At 58.4% G+C, this 25,270-nt stretch overlaps 1 protein-coding gene across 1 annotated transcript in view; it reads right to left on the bottom strand.

Annotated features, from left to right (window-relative positions):
• The window catches only part of LOC136932611 (probable E3 ubiquitin-protein ligase HECTD4), a 39,787-nt gene that overhangs the window by 4,078 nt on the left and 10,439 nt on the right, over positions 1-25,270 (bottom strand). The window contains 57 exon segments of the mRNA XM_067227782.1: positions 114-280; positions 453-503; positions 506-676; positions 770-873; positions 2,094-2,249; positions 2,388-2,507; positions 2,671-2,817; positions 3,060-3,135; positions 3,137-3,251; positions 4,430-4,553; positions 4,665-4,768; positions 5,028-5,173; positions 5,467-5,690; positions 5,886-6,093; positions 6,203-7,575; positions 7,827-8,006; positions 8,364-8,569; positions 8,847-8,977; positions 9,328-9,533; positions 9,655-9,836; positions 10,167-10,327; positions 10,659-10,795; positions 11,107-11,244; positions 11,339-11,465; positions 11,619-11,755; positions 12,325-12,556; positions 12,654-12,817; positions 13,488-13,567; positions 14,331-14,479; positions 14,634-14,795; positions 14,979-15,082; positions 15,202-15,317; positions 15,642-15,811; positions 15,921-16,085; positions 16,793-16,975; positions 17,157-17,292; positions 17,544-17,746; positions 17,868-17,949; positions 18,074-18,263; positions 18,767-19,047; positions 19,196-19,349; positions 19,795-19,979; positions 20,350-20,663; positions 20,970-21,114; positions 21,212-21,347; positions 21,461-21,627; positions 21,717-21,805; positions 21,948-22,052; positions 22,301-22,493; positions 22,631-22,876; positions 23,183-23,346; positions 23,431-23,535; positions 23,765-23,884; positions 24,017-24,221; positions 24,343-24,440; positions 24,778-24,931; positions 25,080-25,204. Of these exon segments, the coding sequence (XP_067083883.1) occupies positions 114-280; positions 453-503; positions 506-676; positions 770-873; positions 2,094-2,249; positions 2,388-2,507; positions 2,671-2,817; positions 3,060-3,135; positions 3,137-3,251; positions 4,430-4,553; positions 4,665-4,768; positions 5,028-5,173; positions 5,467-5,690; positions 5,886-6,093; positions 6,203-7,575; positions 7,827-8,006; positions 8,364-8,569; positions 8,847-8,977; positions 9,328-9,533; positions 9,655-9,836; positions 10,167-10,327; positions 10,659-10,795; positions 11,107-11,244; positions 11,339-11,465; positions 11,619-11,755; positions 12,325-12,556; positions 12,654-12,817; positions 13,488-13,567; positions 14,331-14,479; positions 14,634-14,795; positions 14,979-15,082; positions 15,202-15,317; positions 15,642-15,811; positions 15,921-16,085; positions 16,793-16,975; positions 17,157-17,292; positions 17,544-17,746; positions 17,868-17,949; positions 18,074-18,263; positions 18,767-19,047; positions 19,196-19,349; positions 19,795-19,979; positions 20,350-20,663; positions 20,970-21,114; positions 21,212-21,347; positions 21,461-21,627; positions 21,717-21,805; positions 21,948-22,052; positions 22,301-22,493; positions 22,631-22,876; positions 23,183-23,346; positions 23,431-23,535; positions 23,765-23,884; positions 24,017-24,221; positions 24,343-24,440; positions 24,778-24,931; positions 25,080-25,204 (10,013 nt within the window).

Consider the following 25,270-nt stretch of genomic DNA (forward strand, 5'->3'; position numbering starts at 1 on the left):
GGTGGAGGGGGGTCTGGGGGTGGAGGGGGGTCTGGGGGTGGAGGGGGGTCTGGGGGTGGAGGGGGGTCTGGGGGTGGAGGGGGGTCTGGGGGTGGAGGGGGGTCTGGGGGTACCTGACACAGAGGTGGCGCCCCCCCTGGCACAGCTCCACCTCGTCCCCGGTCATGGTGACGTAGGTGAAGGTGCAGCAGGGCCGGCTGGGCGAGTCGGGGCTCTCCCCAGAGTGCTGCTGGGACGAGATCTCCGCACACAGCGCCTCCAGCTCCGCCTCTTCGCTCACCTGAGGGGTCAGAGGTCACACAGGGGGTCAGAGGGCATGCAGGAGGTCAGAGGGCACCAGGAGGGTGGGGGAGGGAGAGAGCGAGGGGGAGAGAGAGAAAGAGGGCTCTTAACGTGATCCCTCCTCCAACTAAATATACACACGTCTATCCGTCTGTGTGTGTGTGTCTCACATTCTCAAACTTCTTGACGTAGTTATAGGTGAGCAGGTCAGCCTCCTGCAGGTGTCCAGGTCGGGGTCTAGGGGCTCGGCCACCAGACCCTTCCAGAAGGAGGTCAGGAGGTCCAGGGGCAGGGGCACGTCTGCCCGGATGGCGATGCCCAGCAATTGGCCGAAGAAGTGCAGCAGCTGCTCCTCGGCGTAGCTGATTGGACAAGGGGTCAGGATGTACTTCCCCTAGGAGAACGCAAAAACAGCTCGGTTTGTCTAGGTTCAGGAAATGGAGGTGGAGTCCAAATGATGCTCTGTCGGTGGAGCCCGGGCACGTACCTTGTTCCGATTGGTTGCGGCGCTGGGGCAGGGCAGCAGCAGGGAGAGGGCGGAGCTCTGCAGCTCCTTACACACCTGCCACAGGAAGTGTCTGAAGGAGCCACCTGAGGAGAATCAGAGGAAGAAGCACAGATTAGCAGGTGACTTCCTGGATGCCGGCGTGGAGCGTGTAGGAGGAGGAGGGCTGGAGGTGAGAGGAGGAGGAGGGCTGGAGGTGAGAGGAGGAGGGCTGGAGGTGAGAGGAGGAGGAGGGCTGGAGGTGAGAGGAGGAGGAGGGCTGGAGGTGAGAGGAGGAGAGGGCTGGAGGTGAGAGGAGGAGGGCTGGAGGTGAGAGGAGGAGGAGGGCTGGAGGTGAGAGGAGGAGGAGGGCTGGAGGTGAGAGGAGGAGGGCTGGAGGTGAGAGGAGGAGGAGGGCTGGAGGTGAGAGGAGGAGGGCTGGAGGTGAGAGGAGGAGGAGGGCTGGAGGTGAGAGGAGGAGGAGGGCTGGAGGTGAGAGGAGGAGGAGGGCTGGAGGTGAGAGGAGGAGGAGGGCTGGAGGTGAGAGGAGGAGGAGGGCTGGAGGTGAGAGGAGGAGGAGGGCTGGAGGTGAGAGGAGGAGGAGGGCTGGAGGTGAGAGGAGGAGGAGGGCTGGAGGTGAGAGGAGGAGGAGGGCTGGAGGTGAGAGGAGGAGGGCTGGAGGTGAGAGAAGGAGGGCTGGAGGTGAGAGGAGAAGGAGGAGGGCTGGAGGTGAGAGGAGGAGGAGGGCTGGAGGTGAGAGGAGGAGGAGGGCTGGAGGTGAGAGGAGGAGGAGGGCTGGAGGTGGAGAGGAGGAGGGCTGGAGGTGAGAGAAGGAGGGCTGGAGGTGAGAGGAGAAGGAGGAGGGCTGGAGGTGAGAGGAGGAGGAGGGCTGGAGGTGAGAGGAGGAGGAGGGCTGGAGGTGAGAGGAGGAGGAGGGCTGGAGGTGAGAGGAGGAGGAGGGCTGGAGGTGAGAGGAGGAGGAGGGCTGGAGGTGAGAGGAGGAGGAGGGCTGGAGGTGAGAGGAGGAGGCTGGAGGTGAGAGGAGGAGGAGGGCTGGAGGTGAGAGAAGGAGGGCTGGAGGTGAGAGGAGAAGGAGGAGGGCTGGAGGTGAGAGGAGGAGGAGGGCTGGAGGTGAGAGGAGGAGGAGGGCTGGAGGTGAGAGGAGAAGGAGGAGGGCTGGAGGTGAGAGGAGGAGGAGGGCTGGAGGTGAGAGGAGGAGGGCTGGAGGTGAGAGGAGGAGGGCTGGAGGTGAGAGGAGGAGGAGGGCTGGAGGTGAGAGGAGGAGGGCTGGAGGTGAGAGGAGGAGGGCTGGAGGCTGCAGACTGACTGGTGCCGTGGACCTCCTCCCCGGTGAAGCGGATGTTGAAGGCGTAGGTGGGGTCTCCCCCGCTGGCCAGCTTCACACACAGCTGGGAGGAGGGGACGCAGGAGAGCTGGCGTGCTGCCTGGCAGAAGTAGGTGTTCTCTGGGGTGCGGATCTCCCCTGGGAAACACACACACAGAGACAGAAACACACATCATTAACAAGGCTGGCCTTGGGGGGGGTTGTTGGCGTGGGCAGTGTTGGGGGTGTGGCCAGTGTTGGGGGTGTGGCCTCTGCTCCCGGCTTCGGGAAGCTCACCTCCCACCATCTCCAGAGGGTCCAGGGTGATCTCAGGGGCGGCGTGGTCCACCGTGCGCTGCACTGTGGCGTTCAGAACCCGGTTCATCACCGTCACCTTGGTGTCATAGAAGACCAGGCCTGGGGAGGGAGGGGAGGAGGGGGAGAGGAGGGTGGAGAGGTGAGATGGACTGCTGACCAGCGTCCTGACCAGCCCAGAGCCGGTCTCATCCAGGGCAGATCCCCCGACAGCTCAAGGTCCTCCTCAGAGAGGCAGAAAAGATCTGCGATGTTGCCCTCTGACCTTTGGCTTCAGCCAGCAGGGCTGCGATGCTGTTCTGGTAGGTGTGTGTCTGCCTCAGCTCCACCAGGGGCAGGAAGAAGCTCTCCAGGGTGTTGTTGAGCGACTGCAGCAGGGCAAAGCGCAGACGTAGGCTCTCCACCGGCACGTCTGCACAGGGACACACAGGAGGGCCCCGTCAGTACACACACGCTCTCTCTACCACACACACTCTACCACAGACACACACACACACACTCTCTCTACCACACACACTCTACCAAAGACACACACACACCCTCTCTCTACCACAGACACACACACACACCCTCTCTCTACCACACACACACTCTCTCTCTCTACCACACACACACTCTCTACCCCACACACACTCTCTACCACAGGTGACATACTGAGCAGGCAGGTGACGCGGGGGTCAGCGGCGTCGCTGGGCTCCAGGTAGACCTCGTGGGGGTGGAGGCGTGCTGGGGGTGATGGCCAGGTGACGGCACAGCCTGTTGACATACTGCACCAGAGCCACGTCCATCTCCAGGCTCCACTTCCTGCAGGCCTTCTGAGCGTGCCTGGTGTCCAGACAGGTACACCTGGACACACACACAGGACAGAGTTAAACCATCTGTTCCCCTACAGGACGACACCCACACACACCCACACACACCCACACACACCCACACACACCCACACACACCCACACACACCCACACCCACCCACACACACCCACACACACCCACCCACACCCACACACACCCACACACACCCACACACACCCACACACACACACCCACACACACCCACACACACCCACACACACCCACACACACCCACACACACCCACACACACACACCCACACACACCCACACACACCCACACACACCCACACCCACCCACACACACCCACACACACCCACACACACCCCACACACACCCACCCTGTGAACCATCTGCCCCCCCCCCCCCCCAGACACACCCCCATCCCTCACTCCCCCCCTCCCCCCCAGACACACCCCCATCCCTCACTCCCCCCCCTCCCCCCCCCAGACACACCCCCATCCCTCACTCCCCAGCCCTCCCCCCCAGACACACCCCCATCCCTCACTCCCCCCCTCCCCCCCCCAGACACACCCCCATCCCTCACTCCCCCCCTCCCCCCCCAGACACACCCCCATCCCTCACTCCCCAGCCCCCCCCCCCGCTACAGCTGAACCCGCTGCACTCCTTTAAACTTCATCTCACCCAACTGCCAAAACAAGTCCCTTACATCTTATACGTGTTCCTCTAGTTTCATTCTTAGTGGTTATTCTTTGCAGAACTCTCAGTTGACAGTTGATTAAAACTGAACTGCACAAGAACCTGCTAAAAATATGATGTCCCAAGACTTGATGTGGGTAGTTAATGTACTGTTCTGGATATTAATGGAAACGTAAGCTAAGATAGTCCATGCTGACTGTAGACTCCCGAGTCTTACATCATCATCAGTGGTCATGTCCAGAATCATGTTGCCATCTCACATATTCCACGTGTGCAGTCCCCACACGCATGTGCAGTCCTCACACGCATGTTTAGCACTGTCATGTGACATCAGGCGGGTTTTGACATAACTGCACAAGGTGTTCCCGGCCCCCGACTGTTTTGAACGCGCTGCAGTCCTGTGTGTGTGTGTGTGTGTGTGTGCTGTGTACACCGCTAGGAATGTTAACTGCTTCAAGCTGAGCGTGGGGGGAGCAGGAGGGGGGGGGGGGCGGGGCGGTGGGGGGGCTAACCTTTCAAAGTGGAGGTCATAACCACAGGCTAGAAGAGCCCTCCACACGCTACGGATGTCTTGCTTGGCGCGGTCGACGGCAAACTTGTGGAAGCCCTCCAGAGTGAGGTACTTCTCCTCTGGAACTGGGACAGTTAAGCAACATCAGGAAATACATTGTAAATAAAACATTTGGACGCAGTCAACACTTTATACACAGCACATATCGCTATGCGTACACAACATGAAGGGCTCACCTTCAGGCTTCTTGGCGGGAGACTTCTCCGTGTCCTTGTCCTCGGGTCTGGACTTCTCAGGAGACTTGGGCTTCAGGACGGTTCTCTTCTCACTCAGTGCCGTCCTGGAGACGCGAGCAACACCTCAGTTATCTTCTTATCTAAACAGTTCCTTTTCTGCAGTTTTATTTGAGTTAATCCTCACATTTATTGGGGGCAGACAGAGATAACCGCAGTGATGAAAACAGAGATATCTCTATCTGATATCTCTATCTGATCTTGTGATCGTAAGCCTTTAAGCAGGCTGTATCTGAAGTCAGCCAGCACTTAGCAATGGAATTATTCCACTAATGAATGCTTTATGAATTCCTGTGATCAGATTACCTGACGCTGTTGAGCACAGACTTCTCCTTGGTGGGGGGCTTGGTGATGGTCCTCTTGGTGCTGACTACCTTGCCCTGGTGCTGCTCCTTGCCCACCTTGCTGTATTTGTTCTTGTTGGGTTTGGGCGTCCCGTATTTACGGAGAATCTAGAAAAAACATTTGACGTTCCGAAAAAAACTGGGTTGAGGTCATAGGAAAGACACATGAATGAGAAGGTGTGGTCAGGTGAACCCTGAGGGATCCGACACATACTGCTGGATACCTTTCCCCCAAAACCTTTAGATTATATTCTTCTTCTAAACTTTCAAAAAAAAAAAAAAAAAAAATCTTTGTCAAGTTCCCCTGAGAAGCCGACACACTGCTGTACACACACACACACACACACACGTATACAGGCACATTTATACACACACACACACATATACATGGAGAAGCGTACCTGTGTGAGCTGGTCTTCCAGAACCTTCTTAGGAGGCCGCACATTGGTGAAGAAAGTGAGCAGCAGATTTCCGGGGGTCTGGGAGTTGATCTGCTCCTTGCTGAGGAAGATGTCCGCCACCTTGACGGGCTTGGCCGGCGTGAGGCTCAGCATCTGCTCTGAGTGGACGCAGCTCTTGAAGATGTCCGTCAGAATGTCACGCGCCCCCGGAACCAGCTTGTCGCCTGGGCAACGTTGAACAGCTCCGTTTAGAACAGACGGCTCTAATCGATGTCATAATGTTTTGATTTCGTGGAATTATGAATGATCTATAATCATGATTATGTCATTGTTAATTTGTTTGGCAGACACTTTTACCTAAAGCGACATACAGGGGGGGATTTGAACCTGCAAACCCTCTTGATCTGCGCCAAACCAACCTTTAATAGACTTGTCCAGGAAGTAATCTTCGAGGGCGGAGCTTCCTTGCGTGTCAAACAGGCTTTGGTTGACGCTGGAGGCCGTCAGGAACTCCTCATTGGTCAGCTCCATCAGCTCCTCCTCCCCCTCCAGGCTGGACAAGCCAATCAGGTCGCTGCTGTTGAAAAGGCTGGCACGGATCTTCTCCACTTTGGCCCGCGAGCGAACCTAAGTTCAACACAAACTTGTATTTTGATTTTTCCGACCTTTCAAAACTTTCCCAAAATATTTTTTCAACTTTTCTCCCCTCCAAAAATAACAACTTGCTTCTACCCACCTCGATGACGGCGTAGCCCTTGATTGGTCGGGCCACGGTGGCGTTGCTGTCCAGAGAGGTGACGGTATACATGGACCCCCCCTCCGACACCGACGCCGTCTCCGTGCTCTCTGGAGCCTCCCCCAGGCTCCCCAGACTCCCCAGGCTGCCCGTGCTGCACAGGGACGTGTCCAGGCTCTCCTGGCTGGACACCGTGTGGGGGTCCTGGGGCTGGGAGGGGGGCTGGGGGCCCGCCCCCCCCAAGGCGGCGGCGGCGGCGGGGGTGAGAGGCGGCGCGGCGACCAGCTCCTGGTCCACGCTGAGCTGGCTGGCCGTGCGGGACACGCCCTGGGTGGAGCTGCAGAGGGACGTCTGGCTGGTGGAGGCCGAGGCGCTCACGCTCATGGCCGGGGTGGCGCTGCTGGAGCTGTCGGGGCTCTCGGTGCCCCGGGTGGCGGGGGGGTCCGGGGGCACCTTGGGGTCCTGGGGGGTGGAGGCCTTGGGTTTCTGGGGCTCCTCCTCCTGCAAGGGGATGAAGATCTCGTCCTTGAAGAGCCCCCCGTGGGCGTTGCAGGCCCTGCGGATGGCGCTCCGCACCGCGCCCTCCTCCAGGTGTCCGGGGATGCCGGACAGCACCAGGAGGCGCCCGTGGGCCGTGGGGCCCACCAGGGCCTGGGAGGCGTCGCTCACGGCGTCGCTGGTGACGCTCAGGCCCTGTGGGTCCTTGCTGGCCAGGTGGCGTAGGATCATCAGCAGAGTGAGGCCCCGGTGGAACCAGAGCATTTCCTCGGGCTTGCCGCCCGCCATGTTGAGCAGGGCGCTGTCGCTCTCCGACGGCCGCGCCCCCGAGCCGCGCTTGCCGGACGCCGCCGCCGCCACCGCCGCCGCCCGTTCCCGCTTCATCTTCACCTTCTTGCGCTTGGACAGCAGGCTGGGGCTCTGGGGGGTCTGGCCCGGGGAGGAGGACGAGGAGGAGGATGAGTCGCTGAGGTTGGGGGCGCTGGTGGAGGACAGCGCCCCCACGCCCGACCCGCCCACGTTGAGAGGGAGGGTGACCTCCGCCACGGCCAGGCACACCTCCATCAGGGCGTGGAAGTAGGTGGAGAAACGGCTCTGCTCCGCCCCCAGGGCTAAGGCCACGCCCCCGGAGGAGGCGGGGCCCGTCCCGGCCGACACCCAGCCCTGGGTCTCGCGGTCGTACAGCTTGCGGAGCTCCGTCTGCAGGGCCATGAGGACGGCCAGGCAGGGGTTGAGCAGCAGGGCAATGGAGCTGGACAGACCTGCCGGGCTCTTCCTCTGCTCCAGGTGGTGAATCTTCCGGAAGAGCTCGGCCAGCAGATGGAAGGTGAGCTCCTTGATGCAGGGGGCCAGATCGGTGGTCCACAGCAATCCTCCTGGGGCAGGGAGGGAGAGGTGAACGGTGACTTGAACGTCAAGGAAATGCAAAGTAGAGTTATCACAACACTAATAGTATAAGGGAAAAAATATATACATGTAAAGAAAAATTAAATGCTTCCAGAGGCAAAAAGACAAAAGTTAAATCTAAATATCGCTTGTCTACCGAAACACCAACACAGAAGGCTGTTTGGACCGTTCCAGGCATGGCCGTGGCCTCGGGCGTGGCCTTGGGCGTGGCCCTGCCTACCTAGCAGCTCCACCACCTGCAGCAGCACGGACGAGGGCACCGTGTCCAGCTCGTCCTCCGAGCGCTCGTCGCTCTCCCCCTGCTTCCACGTCAGCAGCTGCTCAGCGAACGCCATGGCCAGGGGGAACTCCAGAGGGAGGGAGTGCAGTACCAGCACGGCTCCAGGAGGGGGAGACACACCTGAGAAGAGGGGAGGGGAGGAGGAGAGGAGAGGAAAGGGGGGGAGAAGGGAGGGGAGAGGAGAAGAGGGGAGAGGAGAGGAGGGGAGAGAAGAGGAGGGGAAAGGGGGGGAGAGAAGAGGAGGGGAAAGGGGGGGAGAGAAGAGGAGAGTAAAGGGGGGGAGAAGGGAGGGGAGAGGAGGGGAGGGGAGAAGAGGGGAGGGGAGAGAAGAGGAGAGGGGGGGAGAGGAGGGAGAAGGATATATAAATAACTACATCTCAGCCATCAGGCACAGTGCAAAAACAATAATACATTATATAAAGAATCCTCCTGTCTGTTTGTATCCTGTCCAGGGATGATGATGATGTCCCCCCTCACCTAGCTTGATGTGGATCTTGTCTGTTGGGATGATGACCGAGGGGTACTGGTTGGTGGTGGGGGGCAGGGTGAGGCCCATGTTGGAGGGGGAGGCGTCCAGGGGGTAACACACCGCCTCCATCAGGTTCAGCTGGCCGTTCCTGCGCACCTTGTGACCCAGGCCGTACACCATGACCCGAGCCCACGGGGCCTTGTACAGGCTGGAACTAACACAGAGAGGGGAGGGCTGGTGAGGGCCTGAGAGGTCACTGTGAACGTCTAGAGGTGACCGAGGGGAGAGAGAGAGTGCGCGAGAGAGAGCCCCTCTCTCTCTCTCTGCCCCTCTCTCTCTCCGAGGCCTAGCATCAAACTGCCCTGGAGAACAGTTCCAAAACACAACCCACAAACAGAGAAGGAGAGAGAGAGAGAGAGAGAGAGAGAGAGAGAGAGAGAGAAAGAGAGAGAGAGAGAGAGAGAGACAACAGCAGTGCATGGCGGACTCACTCTTTGCGGCAGCCCAGCTGGCTTTCCTTGCAGGACACGATAACGAAGGCCGCTCCGGGGAAGTTCACGTCCATGCTGACCTTCGACTCCGACACGGGGAACTCCTCCGAGGTGAACTGTTCCGGAGCGTTCTAGAAGATGGATCACGACACGGACAAACTTAAAAACTCGCTGCTCGTCGATCAAGAAGGTTCCACGACTTGGCCGAGCCAAAAATATATATAAAAAAACTCAAATAAAAGACAGCCAAACTAAAAAGCGAACTATGCTAGTAGCGAGCTAGGCTAGTAGCGAGCTAGGCTGGTCGCGAGCTAGGCTGGTCGCGAGCTAGGCTGGTCGCGAGCTAGGCTAGTCGCGAGCTAGGCTAGTCGCGAGCTAGGCTAGTCGCGAGCTAGGCTAGTCGCGAGCTAGGCTAGTCGCGAGATAGGCTAGTCGCGAGCTAGGCTAGTCACGAGCTAGGCTAGTCGTTAACGGCGCTAACCTGCAGAAAACAGCAGATGTGCTTGGTGAGCTCCAACAGGCTGTCCTCTCCCTGGTGCAGGGCCCGGGTGATGGCCACCGTCAGCCACTCGCGGATGGCCTGGGCGTTGCCCTGGTAGAACAGCTCCGTGGGGGAGCAGCTCTGGGCCTGTAGGTTGTGGAGGAGCGACTGGGCCAGCAGGATGGAGCTGGAGCTGATGGTGCCATCTGGAGGCCACATGAGGGTATGACAGTCAGGACGGCGCAGAGACGCAGAGTACTGCGTTTAGCGTTTGGTTTATTTAGCAGATGTTTGTTTTGGGTGGGGATTCTGAGACACTGAACTCACTGGGAAGAGGCGGGGCTAGCAGCTGATTGGACAGGAGCTGCAGGTGCTCCAGGGTGATGTCACGGATGGCGGGGATGTGGAAGAGCCTGGTGAAGGTGTGCGGGCTCTTGGGGGCGAAGATGTTGAGCAGCGCCATGCGGCAGTACAGCCGAGCCAGAGCGCTCTCGCTGCGGAGGAGCTCCCTGTGGAAGACACGCAGGAGGAGCTGTAGCTGGCTCTGCTCAGAGGAGTGGGTGTGTGTGTGTGTGTGTGGGGTGTGTGTGTGTGTGTGTGAGAGAGAGAGTGTGAGAGAGTGAGAAGGTGAGAGTGAGCATAAGAGAGGAAGGGTGAGAGCGTGAGAGAGGGGGAGGGTGAGAGAGAGGGATGGTGAGAGTGATAGAGTGAGAGAAAGTGTGTGTGTCCACAAAGTGTGTGTTTGTCTGTTTGGTTGTGTGTTTGTGAGAGAGAGTGTGTGCGTGTGTGTGTGTGTGTGTGTGTGTGTGTGTGTGTGTGTGTTCCCGCCTGCTCTGCACCTGTGTATCTGGATGTTGCTGCTGTCCAGGGACACCAGGCCGTTGGCTGCAGTTCTGCGGGAGCCAGCTGGAGGGCGCTCCAGGGTCTCCAGAGGGTACCAGTACCGCACCAGCACCCCCTCACTCCGCAGGTACGTCTCCACCTGCACCAGCTCGTTCACCTGGAGACACACACACAGACAGGCACACACACACACACATAGGGGAAGGTCAGAGATCAACTACAGACAAATGATCTAACCTCTAAACCAGTGGTCGGTCTTCAAACCTGGTCCTCAGTGCCCACTGTCCTGCATGTTCTAGATGCTTCCATGCTTCCTGGTTCAAATGAACCGGTCATTATGAAGCTTTGGAGAAGCCCTGGTAACGACCGGGTCACCTGAACCAGGTGTGTTTGAGCAGGGAAGCATCTGGAACATGCAGGACAGTGAGGCCCTGAGGACCAGGGCTCTGGAGGACCCCCTGGCTGGAGGCCCAGCCTCCTCCACTCACAGAGTCCACGTCCAGCACCACCCCGTGAAGGCCGAAGGTCTTCAGCATGCCCCGGATGGCGAACTTGGGCAGCGCCGTGCCCCCTGTGGTGCTGTTGGTGTTGTTGCTGTCGGGGCAGCGGATCACCACCGTCAAACCTTCACAGGGGAGAGAGGAGGAGAAAACAGCGTTTTCAGATCCATGAAGAGACGGTATTTCCTACTGACTTATTTTCTAATATATTCATGAATCCCAACTGTGCACATTGAGGATTCTCTACGGTTTCTTCCATGCGTTTCCTCTGAGTTTTCCTGGGAGATTTTCCTTGTCTTATTTGAGGGTCTTAAGCTGGTTTAGGTGCAGTTCTATGGTCGTATGTGAAGCCCTCTGTGTCATTGCTTGTAAAGGGCCATGTAAATACACTGACTTGACTCAAGACCTGTGTGGTGAACAGGGTTAAATAAGTTACCTTTTCGGACTTTGTCGATGGTGAACTTGTTGGCCTCGTCCTTGATGTCCTCGATGGTGGGGAGGTAGAGGTCTCGAGGGATGCCCCCGTTCTCCTCGTAGAGGAACTCCACGGTCTGCCGGGCGATGTCCACCATGCCTGGAGGAACAGCACACCACACACAGCTGTCACGCTCTGCTGAACAACATGCTTCCTGACAGAGAGACGCTCCGCACTGGTCTCTCCTGCTCACCCAGCTGCAGGGCTCCCTTGATCTGGTCCAGACCGGACTTCCTCTCCGCCTCGTTCCTGAAGCGCCGGCGGATGGTGGGGAACACCTTGGTCTCCCAGGCCTTCACCAGGAGCGCGTAGTGATCCTCCTACACACACACACACACACAGACATATACACACACACACACACACACACACAGACATATACACACACGTTTAATCAACGGCACTGAGACCATCCGTGGTGTTCCTTTCAGAAGAACCACCGTCGATAAGCCACACCCCCCCCCCCGCGTTACCCTGGGAACGTCCTCGTCATCGTCCTCGTCGCTCTCGTCGTCGGCGATGGGCGGAGGGTGGGGGTCGGGCCCAGAGGTCACCAGGTTGTCGTAGCTCAGCTCCACCTTGTACAGGCAGGACGAGTCGCTGTTGTACTCTGTCCCGACGGGAGAAGACAGACAACAGAGCCAGTTCTTACAAACGTCCCCGACTGGGAGACACACACACGGGGGGTCAGGGGTCACACGGGGGGGGGTCAGGGGTCACACGGGGGGGGTCAGGGGTCACACAGGGGGGTTACACACACAGCGGACACAGAACAGAACAGTGAAAGTAAACCCACCATGACACTAAACTGCCAGACTGACATGAACGTAAAGAAGATGAAGTGTTGACTGTTCAGTGAAGCAGCGGTGTTCAACCCCCCTGTCCTGCATGTTCTAGATGTTTCCCTGCTCCAACACGCCTGGTTCAGATGAACGGGGCGCTATTGGGATTCAGCAGAGCTTCGTGACGATCCGTTCATCTGAACCAGGTGTGTTGGAGCAGGGAAACGTCTAGAACATGCAGGACAGTGGGCCCTGAGGACCAGGGCTGAAGACCAGGGCAGTGAGCGAAGTCCATGTCGTTAACTAAAGGCTGTGAGGTGAGGCGTGATCGCGTGCGTGCGAGGTGAGGGAGTCAGGGGGGGGGAGAGGAAAGAGAGAGCCATTCTTTAAAACTTACGTTGCTGGGCAACCGCCACGGCGGCGATCCGACAGGGGGGGCCGTGGGAGCCGGACGCCACGCTGGCGCCGGCGTCGTTGTCGCTGTCGGAGGCCATGGCGAAGGGGAGGGCCTCGAAGTTGGCGCTTATCTCCTCCGCCAGGTCGACGCAGAGGTCGGCCGCGTTGCGGTGGGCCTGGCCCTCGCCGTACGCAAACGGACGGCAACCGAAGTTGGCGCGGATCTTCGTGTTCTGGAGGAGAGAATAATCCCAAATAAATGATAACAACACTTTGTACGGCCCTTTAATCGAGCAATGTGACAGAAGGCTTCTGGTACTGGAAGGGCACCTTCTTCTGGATGTGCACCAGGGGCCACATGCCCCCAGCCACGTCCTCCAGGTAGGGCCCCAGTCTCTGGCCACAGTAGGTGAAGTAGACACGCCCCTTAGGAGCCTGGCCGGGCGGAGGGGGCGTGCCCTCGGAACGCTGCCAGCCAATCCCGGCCACATCCCCTACGCACAGAGACAGGAGGAGGGGGAAGGTTGTTCAACACAGGAAGTTTCAAACAGGGAGCTCACATGAAGCATTGGGGGACAGCGTTCCTAGGCGGCGCAGCGTTACGGGAGCGTTTCAGAGGGGAACAGGAAGTGGCGGGGTTATGACAGCGAGGCTGGAGGGGAACAGGAAGTGGGCGGGGTTATGACAGCGAGGCTGGAGGGGAACAGGAAGTGGGCGGGGTTATGACAGCGAGGCTGGAGGGGAACAGGAAGCGGGCGGGGTTATGACAGCGAGGCTGGAGGGGAACAGGAAGTGGGCGGGGTTATGACAGCGAGGCTGGAGGGGAACAGGAAGTGGGCGGGGTTATGACAGCGAGGCTGGAGGGGAACAGGAAGTGGGCGGGGTTATGACAGCGAGGCTGGAGGGGAACAGGAAGTGGGCGGGCTTGTGACAGCGAGGCTGGAGGGGAACAGGAAGTGGGCGGGCTTGTGACAGCGAGGCTGGAGGGGAACAGGAAGTGGGCGGGCTTGTGACAGCGAGGCTGGAGGGGAACAGGAAGTGGGCGGGCTTGTGACAGCGAGGCTGGAGGGGAACAGGAAGTGGGCGGGCTTGTGACAGCGAGGCTGGAGGGGAACAGGAAGTGGGCGGGCTTGTGACAGCGAGGCTGGAGGGAGTCTGTCTCACCAGGCAGCAGGGACACGTCCAGTCTCACACTCTTCCACTGCAGGAGGCTGGAGCCATTATAGTGGACCGCCCTTCCGTTGCTGACAGACCGACAGACACACAGACAGACCACAGACAGACGGAGAGACAGACAGACGGAGAGACAGACAGAAAAGGGCACAGGAAGGACGAGACGAAGGACAAACGGAGGAGAGAAGTTGAAAGGTCAGCACTCCAGCAGCCAGAATACAAGACCAGCCAGGAAACATGAGAGAAAGAGAGGGGAGAGAGAGAGAGGGGAGAGAGAGAGAGAGAGAGAGAGATGAGGGGAGAGAGAGAGAGAGATGAGGGGAGAGAGATGAGGGGAGAGAGAGAGATGAGGGGAGAGAGAGAGATAGAGAGAGAGATGAGGGGAGAGAGAGAGAGAGAGATGAGTGGAGAGAGAGATGAGGGGAGAGAGATGAGGGGAGAGAGAGAGATGAGGGGAGAGAGAGAGAGAGAGATGAGGGGAGAGAGAGAGATGAGGGGAGAGAGATGAGGGGAGAGAGAGACATGAGGGGAGAGAGAGACATGAGGGTTAGAGAGAGAGATGAGGGGAGAGAGAGATGAGGGGAGAGAGAGAGAGAGATAAGGGGAGAGAGAGAGAGAGATAAGGGGAGAGAGAGAGAGAGATGAGGGGAGAGAGAGAGATGAGGGGAGAGAGAGAGAGATGAGGGGAGAGAGATGAGGGGAGAGAGATGGGGGGAGAGAGATGGGGGGAGAGAGAGAGAGAGATGAGGGGAGAGAGAGAAAGAGAGGGGAAGATAGAGAGAGGGGAAGAGAGAGAGAGGAGCGTCTCTGAAGCTCGTGCTCTCAGACTCGTACTTGTGGAACAGGCAGGTGCCCACAGGGTTGGTCCAGGCCCCGTCTCGCTTCTCAGCCTCGGTGGCGAAGCCGAAGGACACGATGGGGCCACTGTCGTCCTCCGAGTCTCCGTAGGAGACGATCTCTACCTCCCAGTAGAAGGAGGGAGCCTGGGGGAGGAGGAGGGGGAGGAGGGGGTGGGGGAGGAGGAAGAGGGGAAGGAGGAGGTGGGGGTGTTTCCCTTAAACTTGAATTATCCAGCATCACTCTCACTCATAAAAGGCTTATTGGGTTCCACCGCGCTGCCCCCCCCCAGGTGCCCACCTGCACAGGTAGAGGAGAGGTGGCGTAGATGAACGTTCCCCTGGGGAGGCCTCCTCCGGCGCTGGGGTCGGCCAGGAAGGTGACGGAGGTGAGGCGGGACGAGAACATGCAGGCTCGCACCGGGGGGAAGACCCGGGACGGGCACCAGGTGATCTCCTTGGGCTGGGGGGGGGGGTGGAGGTAGGGTTAGGAGGACTGGACTTCAGACCTGGATCTCTGGTTCCATCTCTTCTACGACTAACGGCTCTAGATGGATGGATGGACGGATGGCTGGGTGGATGGTGTGTGTGTGTGTGTGGATGGAGAAGTGTCAGATTGAGGATGAGGGCTGAGCAGTGAGCCTACCTGGCGTCGGTCTGTCTGGAGGGGCGGGGGAGGGGGGCGGGCACAGTCTCTGTACAGCATCCTCACCCTCTCACACTGGGCCTCCACCATGCCCAGACGCTCCCCTGCGCACACACACACACACACAGTTACAGCGAGCTCACCCTCTCCCTCACACACACACACTGTCAGAAAGGAACCTAGGGATGAAGCAGTCTAGATACAGTACGCTGGGTACACTCGCCTGGGCTGCACTCCTGGGCAACCAGGTTGAGGACCTCCACCGCGGCAGGGCACTGCTGGATGAACTCCTCACAAAATGAACTGTCCTCCAGCAGCTGGGCCATCACCAGACACGCCCTGCAAGGCAACACGCCTCGTAAACGCTCCACACCCACCACATGACACTGGAAATACACGTTTAGTCATCATTTAACATCAAGGCTCAGTTTCCAAGACATGGATTCATGATTTTTTACAGAGATCTTAAGTGAATTTCTCTCATAGATTAGGATTGGTCTTAATATGGGAAACCGCCCCTTAATCATACACACTTAGTTTATTGTAAACTAAATACGTGTAAACGTATTAAACGATACGTTTACACGTTTTAAACTATGTTGAGTGACTCTACACAGAGTGGAGAGAGACCCAGGCCAGGCCTCAGCCAGGCTCTGCTGTCACCTGGTCCTGATCTCAGCCAGCAGGCGCACGGCGGCCATGACGGGGCTGGAGCCGTCTCCAGACGCGGGGAGGGAGGTGTGGATGGAGAGGCTGCCCTCCTGTGGCAGGAGCATGGACTGCACCGCCTGCACCACCTTCTCTGTGATGGACAGCTTGTAGAGGGGCAGGGCCTGGGAGGAGGGGAGGGGGGGAGGAGAGAGAGAAAGGACACATTGAGAAAGGTGAGGGGTCTGGAGGGGGGTGGTGGTGAGGGGGGGTGGAGGGGGGCAGGCGCCTCACCTCAGAGCGAGGCGTGCAGAGGCGGGACACGGGCACCGTCAGGACGTCGGAGGACTTGCACGCCCTCCTGTACTCGCTCGAGGGGAACTTCACCGTGGCGATGCCCTCTTGCTCGTTGATGGACAAGACCACGCCCACGCTGCCCAGCACGCCTTTCCCCACCACCTGGGGGCAGGAGAGAGGGAGACACCATGACCCAGGGAGACACCATGACCCAGGGAGACACCATGACCCAGAGAGACACCATGACCCAGAGACACCATGACCCAGGGAGACACCATGACCCAGGGAGACACCATGACCCCTGGACCTCAGGACCCCGGGCCGTGACAATGACCTTGTCACATGTTTACCAGAAAGACGCTAGTGGATAGCGGCTAGGCTTGGTGACAGTTAGGATTGCCCTCTTATTTATGTATACTTGAACTTATTTGTACCTGATCACTGGTTATTCATTATTATTTTATTATTACACATGCATCCACCCACCCAACCCTTCATCCACCCACCCAACCCTTCATCCACCCACCCAACCCTTCATCCACCCACCCAACCCTTCATCCACCCACCCAACCCTTCATCCACCCACCCAACCCTTCATCCACCCACCCAACCCTTCATCCACCCACCCAACCCTTCATCCACCCACCCAACCCTTCATCCACCCACCCAACCCTTCATCCACCCACCCAACCCTTCATCCACCCACCCAACCCTTCATCCACCCACCCAACCCTTCATCCACCCACCCAACCCTTCATCCACCCACCCAACCCTTCATCCACCCACCCAACCCTTCATCCACCCACCCAACCCTTCATCCACCCACCCAACCCTTCATCCACCCCCCAGAACCCAGCCCCCTGCCCCACCTGGACCTCGGAGCCGATCTTGATGGTCTCCTTGAAGCCCCCCAGGGCGCAGAGCGCGGCCACGGCCTGCCTGCCACTGGCCTGCAGCCTGGCCAGCTTCCTGCCGCTGCTACAGCCGCCCTCCAGGATGCTGTCAGCGTAGCGGCCCAGTTGGGGGATGAACATCAGCGCCCGGGACAGCACCTGCACACACCCCGCCACGCAGGGTTAGCACACACACACACACCAACTATTCATCATCTCACCCCCCCCCCCCCCCCCCCCCCCCCAGCTGCTGGACAGCACCTGAACACACACACCCCCACCACACACACACACACCACCTCTTCATCATCTCACCCCCCAGCATACTGTGTGCTTGTACCTTCTCGGCGGTGCTGGTCCAGATCTGGGCCGTGTTGGACTCGGGGGCGGTGAGAAGGCTGTGCAGCAGGGCGATGACCTCAGCGGCCATGCTATTGGCCACGTGACCACTGATGAAGGGCCTGATTGGGTCAGATCTGAGTAGGGGGCGGAGCGAGAAAGAAGCCATTGGTCCGAACCACTGCCTCTGATTAGCTTTAACTGAAGAGACGGTTTGGTTCGACTATGATACAGTCCTACTTGATTTGGGCCTTGTTTGCTCTTTGAGAGAAAGAGAGACGGGGGAGAGAGAGACAGACACAGACAGAATACGAGAGAGAGAGAGAGAGAGAGAGAGAGAGAGAGAGAGAGAGAGAGAGAGAGAGAGAGAGTGTGTGTGTGTGGTTACCTGGCGAGGTCAGAGTTCCTGTCTCGACACACGGCGGTCTGTGCGGTCTTCTTCTTGTCCCCGGTGGAGACGCCTCCAGCGGCCTCCTGGGCCAGGGCCTCCACAGGAGGACCCACGCTCACGATCAGCCCAGACTGGGCCCACTTGTTGGCCTTCCTCAGGGCAGCGGAAGCCTCCTCCGTGATCACCTCGCAGCAGCCGCTCTGAGGGGGGAAGAAGAGAGAAGGAGGGAGGGAGGGAGGGAGGAGGTGGGGTCAACAGGTCTACCAGGCTGGTGTTACGGAGAGATGACTGCGTGACCTTCAAACTGAGTCCGGCTCTGACCTTGGTCATGTCTCGGTCCATCTTCACCACCTTCTCCATGTTGGCCCCCGTGCCCAGCCGGAAGGGCCTTCCCTCGGAACTGCTGCAGGTCACACACACACACACAGGACGCTGTTTACTGCACTGGGCTACGTGGTACGAGAGATGCTAGCACAGCTGAGGGGGGCCGTGAGGGGGGCCGTGAGGGGGGCCGTGAGGGGGCCTACCTGAGCAGAGGCTGCAGGACCTCGTGTGAGGACTGGTCCTCCCTCTTGTGGATGAAGATGGACAGCTTGCCGTCCACCGCCTCGCCCTCCTCCCCGACCTCCCTGTCCCCCCTCAGGGAGCCCTTTGGGCTAGAGCGAGACAGGCTGGTGTCGGGCTCCGACGAGCTGGGGGAGAGCAGGGTCTGGCAGCCTGGCACACACACACACACACACGTTTAACAAACACCAACTGCCAGGGACAAGCCTCCCAAGTATATTGAGTCTCCAAGATAAAACATTATTTTTTTTTAATTACAAAACAAAGTCAGGTTATGAGCATTTACACCTGGTATGGGCCACAGCGCATGCAACACTTTCCCTACGCTTGAAGGCACTTTGAGTCTCACGTTTCTGGTTTAGCCACGTCCTGACTAACACACAGACGGCTTTAACAACCCCCAGCAGACACCTCCAGATGGGCAAGGGTACATTTAGTCATTTAGCAGACGCTCTTATCCAGAGCGAGTAAGTACAGGGACATTGCCCCGAGGCAAGTAGGGTGAAGTGCCTTGCCCAAGGACACGTCATTTTGCACGGCCAGGAATCAAACCAGCAACCTTCAGATTACTAGCCCCATTCCCTAACCGCTCAGCCACCTGACTTCTACGAGTGGGGCCCTGACAGAGCGAGAGGCTCCGCCCCCTCCAGGCCTACCTGGCACTACGTAGTCGGCCAGCTTGGCCAGCAGCAGGGAGGCGATGCGGGAGGCGGGGTCGCTGGCATCCTGCTGCTCGGCGTCCAGGGCGTTGACGGAGTAGCTCCAGGAGGGCAGCGCCACGTTCCCGCAGTCCTCCACGCTCATCAGGGGCAGCGCGGCGCGGCACAACTGCAGGATGATGAGCACCAGCTTGGGGGAGGGCCGCTGGTCCAGGAGCAGGGAGAGCAGCTTGGACACGCAGGCCGGCTGGCTCAGGATGGCTTTGCCGATGTGGCTCCTGGAGGAGGGGGGGGGGGACACAAAAACATGGCAGAGTGTTTACATGCGGATTGGGAGGTCCTGGATCTGGGAGTGTGGAGGAGTGGGGGCCAGGTGGTGTGGAGGGGTGGGGGCCTGGGGGCCAGGTGGTGTGGATGTGTGCTCACCTGGAAAGGTCGTTGAGCAGGCTCAGGACGTCCTGCAGAGCATCGTTACCAGCCGCCTGGTTACCACAGCACTCAGTGGCTCGCGCCAGGTGATTGGTCAACAGGCTGGACACCTGCCGCGCCAACCCAGAATGCACTGCGTCCGTGGAGCCACCTTGGGAGGAGAGGAGACACACACACAGCTAAAACTGTCAGTCTTGGAGGATTGGAATTCAAGCGACGCGTGTTCTCAGAACCTTATCGTCATCTGGGATCTGAATTCCTTGCTTGTCTGAACTCAACCTGAACCCCCTGAGCCTAACCTCCAGCACCTGTCCTGCATGCTGCCTCCACTCTCGCTACACCTATAAAACACGTTCGTTTGAGAGAAGACACGTCTGACATGTAGGTATTCTCAAAAGAAGAAAAAACTAAACAAAACGATCATAATAATGATGATAACACAAATTCTAATATCCTCTGCCTCTCATTCCCCATCTGAGAAACCTGCTAACCCACTAGTCTAGCCAAGCCCTCCAAGAGACCAAAACAACACATCCAAAACTAGACCGTTCTCCGGAGAGGGGGAGAGATAAGGTGAACGACCCCCCCCGGCGTACCTTCCACCTTCTCCCACTCGATGCAGCGGTTGGCCAGCACCTGGAAGGCGGCCCAGGCCATGGCCGCCACCTTCTGCTTCCTGCTCTGCTTCTCGTTGGAGCCGCTCTCCTTCTGACTGCTCAGGCTGCACAGCCGGTCCATCAGCTGCACCAGGCCGCTCCGCACCAGGCACTGCTCCTCACTCCTGGAGGGGGGAGGGGCATGGGAGGAAAGGGGGTTATCCCTGGGGAGCTGGCATGTGTGTGGGAGTCAGGTGGCTGAGCGGTGAGGGAATCGGGCTAGTAATCCGAAGGTTGCCAGTTCGATTCCCGGTCATGCCAACTGACGTTGTGTCCTTGGGCAAGGCACTTCACCCTACTTGCCTCGGGGGGGAATGTCCCTGTACTTACTGTAAGTCGCTCTGGATAAGAGCGTCTGCTAAATGACTAAATGTAAATGTGTGAGTGAAACCTCAGAGACGTTGTTCATCTCGCTTAACGTTGCCATACCGTAGGTTAAATAGTTTTATTTAGTTTCATCTTGTGTGCAATGTTGATGAGAGCCTGTGTTCCTACCTGGTGTAGGGGATGGTGCACAGCATGCCGATGCTGTTGGCACAGGCTATGGGGTAGCGGGCGCACAGAGACACTACCGACGTCATGGTCTCCCCGAACGCTTCCTGGACCTGCTCCACCATCCCCCCACAGGTGAGCTCCTCCATCCTGGGCCCCCCCTGCAGCACCATGGTAACGGGGCCCACCAGGTGCGTGACTCCGCCCACCCTGACGGCGGCGGTGAGCAGCTGCCTCATGTGGACCAGCGCCTGTTTCCTGGTGCTGCCACGCCTCCACCGGGTCTGGGCCGCCGACAGGAAGCTGCTGCTGGACACCTGCGAGGGGAGACATGGTTAGCTCCTTTGTGTGTGTGTGAGAGAGACAGGGAAAGTGTGTACGTGTGTGTGTGTGAGAGAGAAAGGGAAAGGGTGTGTGTTAGAGAGACAAAGTGTGTATGTGTGAGAGAGAGAGAGAGAGAGAGAGAGAGAGAGAGAGAGAGAGAGAGAGAGAGAGAGAGAGAGAGAGAGAGAGAGAGAGGGAGGTCATGGTTAGCTCCTTTGTGTGTGTGTGAGAGAGACAGGGAAAGTGTGTACGTGTGTGTGTGTGAGAGTGACAGGGAAAGTATGTGTGTGTGTGCTTACAGCCTGATCGGGCATGGTCCCTATGAAGGCGAACAGCTGTCCTAGCAGCACGCTGTAGGTGGGCTTGTCCCGGCTGTCCTCCACGGTCAGAGACTGCAGCAGGGTGAAGGAGCTGCTCCTGTGGCTGGTGGGATGGTGGCGCCTCCTACAGGACAGGAGGACTGCATTACAATCAGCCCACTCAGGTCAGCACTCACAGGGTCGGCTGGCTGGCGTGAAAGCGCCTGGTCTGGGGGGCGAACCTCTGGGCGGCGTGGGTGAACTCCAGGTCCTGACTGGCGATCATCTCCAGGTCGGAGGGGGCGGACATGCTGCGCAGGAACACAGGCTGCTTCGCCATGGGAACCATGGTCTTGGTGTCGGACACCGACTTGCAGGCTGAAATGACATGGAGACTTTGGATACAGGAGGAGGGGTGGAGGAGAGGGGAGTGGGAGGCGGGGGTGGAGGAGAGGGCGAGGGTGGAGGAGAAGGTGGAGGAGGGGGCGCACCTGGGGTGCCGGCCGGGGTGGTGGTGAGGCTCCGGCAGTGGGGGGCGATGGTGACGTGGAGCAGCAGCTCTGTGCGGTTCATCAGGCTCTTCACCAGGGCTTTGGTCTTGGCCAGCGGGGCGGCGCTCTTCACGTGCATCGAGTTCACATCCTGGAAGAACTTCTCCCTGGGGAGGGGGGAGACAGAGAGGGTCATGGCTGGAAAAACGATGCAGGGCTGAGATATCCTTCTCCTCCTCCTCCTCCATGGTGTTACCGTAGGGAGAGCACGACGTTCTCCAGATCGCTGCAGTCCAGGGGAACCTCCTTCAGCGAGCACAGCAATTCCAGCTCCTTCATCTTGTTCTGGTTAACACACACACACACACGGAGCCTGGAGTGAGTGCAACTGGGCGGCACGCTTCAGGTTGAGGTGTGCTGAGAGGATGAGGGTGTGTCTGGGATGTGTGTGGGGGGGGGGGGGGGGGGCGAGGGGGTCGAAGGTCACCTCGTAGAAGTGGTAGTCGTGGAAGAAGGGAGCGTTGTTGTCCAGCTTCCCCTGCTGAGCCTCGTCTACCTCGCTCTGCCACTTCTGCTCCAGCTCTGCTACACTCTGGAGGGAGGGAGGGAGGGAGGGAGCGAGGGAGCGAGGGAGCGAGGGAGCGAGGGAGGGAGCGAGGGAGGGAGGGAGGGAGGGAGGGAGGGAGGGAGGGAGGGAGGGAGGGAGGGAGGGAGGGAGGGAGGGAGGGAGGGAGGGAGGGAGGGAGGGAGGGAAAGAGGGTGAAGAGAGCGAGAGGCAAAAATTGGGAAAAACTATTCCACATCCACACACCAACAAAAAACCTTAAACCACCCCCATACCTGCAGCTGTCGCTCCATGGCGTTGATCTTCTTGAAGGTCTCGGCCATTATCTTGCACAGCAGGTCGTGTTCCTCCACATGCTCCTCCCGGTACTGGAAGTTGACCAGCGACTGCAGCGCGTCCACCAGCGCCAGGTGTTTAATCACACACGACACAATGACCTCCTCCATGACATCAGGCCGAATCACCTCCCTAGGAAGGAGGGAGGGGGGGAGGGAGGGAGGGGTAGGTAGGGAGAGGGAGATAGTCAGTCAAAAGTAATACGGTGAACAGAATCAATAAATAAAGGCCCAAAATATATCCTAGAAAACAAAACAGCTCGTTCTTACTTGATGCTGGGCCGGAACTGTGGCCTGGCCCGCCCAGACACCTCCCTCAGCCGGCCCATGATGCCCGGCGGGAGGCGGATGCGGGGCAGGTCAAAGTATGCCCCGGGCATGAGGCCTGGAGGGGGGATGAGCATGTCGCTGGGGTAGGTGAACTCCCGGTCCTCCTCGATGGTCAGGGGGAGAGGAGAGGGGCTGGGGGTCAGGGCTGGGGAGATGGCCCCGTTGGCTTCCACCTGCCATTGGCACCTGAGGAGGAAAGATGGTGGCTGTGAGGTCGAGGACTATTTTCCCAGGTGATGGTCTTATTTTAACTGCAGGGGGGAGCTGTCAATGTACAGTACTGTGCAAAAGTCTTAGGCAGATAAGAAATTAGACTATTAGAAAGCAAAAATGCTTTGAGAAATACTGAAGTTAAGAGACTAAAACATTTTCAGAATTCAAAACTAAAATAAGACAATATTAATGTGTGCCCACGACTTTTACACGGTACTGCACTTCCTGTTTCCTGTGTTTTCCGATCAATAAACGCCTGCTTGTGTTTGGCCGCGTCACCTCTGGAGCAGCTTGGAGCAGAGCAGGTCCTGGCAGGCCTCTTCTTCTCTGGTCACCTCAGGTCCGTTGTACAGGATGCGGAGCATGGAGCAGGCCAGAACGGACAGACCCAGCGCCAGGTCGGCCAGGAAGGGAAGACCTCCAGACACATCCTCAGACGACTCCTGGACGAGGACAACAAAGTGTGTGTGAGTGTGTGTGTGTGTGTATGTGTGTGTGTGTGTGTGTGTGTGTGTGTGACAAGCCACCTGAGCTCTGACGGTGCAGGAGAACCCCCACATGGCTTTATCAGGAGTGTTGTGTTCTCTTCCGCTCCGCATCTCAAAGGAGAAGGTCACCGTGTCACCTTCCACCTTCAACACAACGCACAAGGTCACACTTCCGTCACAGAGAGAGACTTATAGTTGTTATAGTGACGGTACAGGCAGACAGGAAAGGTAGGGAGTGAGAGGGCAGGATATGTAGCAAAGGGCCTGGATTCGAACCCAGGCCTCTGCGGTAAGGCCTCGCCCACGAGGTACGCTGGCCCGGTGACCCGTGGTCTCGGCTGGCTGTGTTGTGTGACGAGGGCCTGTGTCTCACCTTGACCAGGTCTTTGGGCCAGCCGGTCCCCAGGACGCTGCGACTGCCGTAGCCCAGGGTGTTCCCTCCGTACTCCGTCACCTTGCGGCTGTTGGTGTTGGGCCCGGCGTAGATCACCAACTGAAAACAGCCGAGAAGAATGTTTTTGTTCAAATGTTTACAAAAATATACACTAAAAGAACCAGACAAAACATAGAAACATAACATGTTACATGGCATAAAAGCACGTTGTATCGTCTGAGGCGAGGATACCTTGTCGTAGTCGTACTGGGAGGAGCAGCGGGAGTCGAAGCGCAGGTAGAGACAGCGAGCCCCGGGGATGTGAACCGTCTCCTTGAACTTGTAGTTGTCTCTCACTGGGTGTACCGTCTCCACAGTCTTCCCAGCAGCCCACGGGGCCGGGATCTTCAGCCCCGTCAGGAAGCCCGGCTCCTCACGCTCCTCCAGGATGCGGAAGCTGGGATTTAGACAAGAGATTAAAGACAAACATATCTGGTAAGATTGAGATCTTTTGCTTCGTGAATGTGTGTGGCCGTGTTGGGAGAGTTTCCGGTGAAGCGTCTGCCAGGTGTCCTTACCTGTCGTCAGCAGAAGATTTCTTCGCTCCAGGCGGCGGCCCCCCCACAGGACAGCTCTCGCTGAAGAGGGGAGACTGGGTCTTCAGAAGCAGGGCAGTCTGGGAACACAACAACAACAAAAATAAACACTCCGTAATTCCTTCACAACCGTCCAAACCGTCACGCTCACACATCGATCGCTCGTCGCAAGGGCGTCTTCAAACCCAGACCGGGTGAGCGACGGCGAGACAGTGAGGGGTCAGATGGCTGAGCAGTTAAGGAATCGGGCTATCAATCAGAAGGTTGCCGGTTCGATTCCCGGCCATTTAAAATGAAGTTGTGTCCAAGGCACGTCACCCTACTTGCCTCAGGGAGAATGTCCCTGTACTTAGTGTAACTCGCTCTGGATAAGAGCGTCTGCTAAATGACTAAATGTAAATGAGACGGAGCCCCCACCTGGCTGGTGTAGAGGACCAGCTGGACCAGCTGGGGCATTAGGGCGTCGGCCAGGGTGAGGGTCTGCAGGTTGGGGTGCATGAGGGAGGTCAGAAGCACAGGCAGCAGGTGGCCCAACATGGTGGCCTTGGTCACCTGCTCCAAGCCTTTCAGCCTGGGGGGGTGGGGAGGGAGCACCACAAAACAACAAGGTCAAACATACATCGGATTTGTGTTTATTTAGCGCCGTCTGTGCCAGGGATTTGAACCTGCGACCTCTTTATCTAAAAGGTAAATGCTATGACCACTACAGCTGGGCTCACCTGGTCTCTCTGTCGGTGATGTCACTGTTGATGAGGGCGGTGGTGACCTGCTGAAGGGTCTCCAGCACTTCGTCACAGCCCACCAGGATCTTGGTGGCCAGGGACAAGATGCTGGTCTGCAGCTCCTGGGAACATCGCAGAGAAACACCACGCTTCCGTAACAGCGCCTTCTGGTTTCCAATTGTGTTTAG

Source organism: Osmerus mordax, chromosome 24 (genome assembly GCF_038355195.1).
Source record: "Osmerus mordax isolate fOsmMor3 chromosome 24, fOsmMor3.pri, whole genome shotgun sequence".
NCBI lineage: Eukaryota > Metazoa > Chordata > Actinopteri > Osmeriformes > Osmeridae > Osmerus > Osmerus mordax.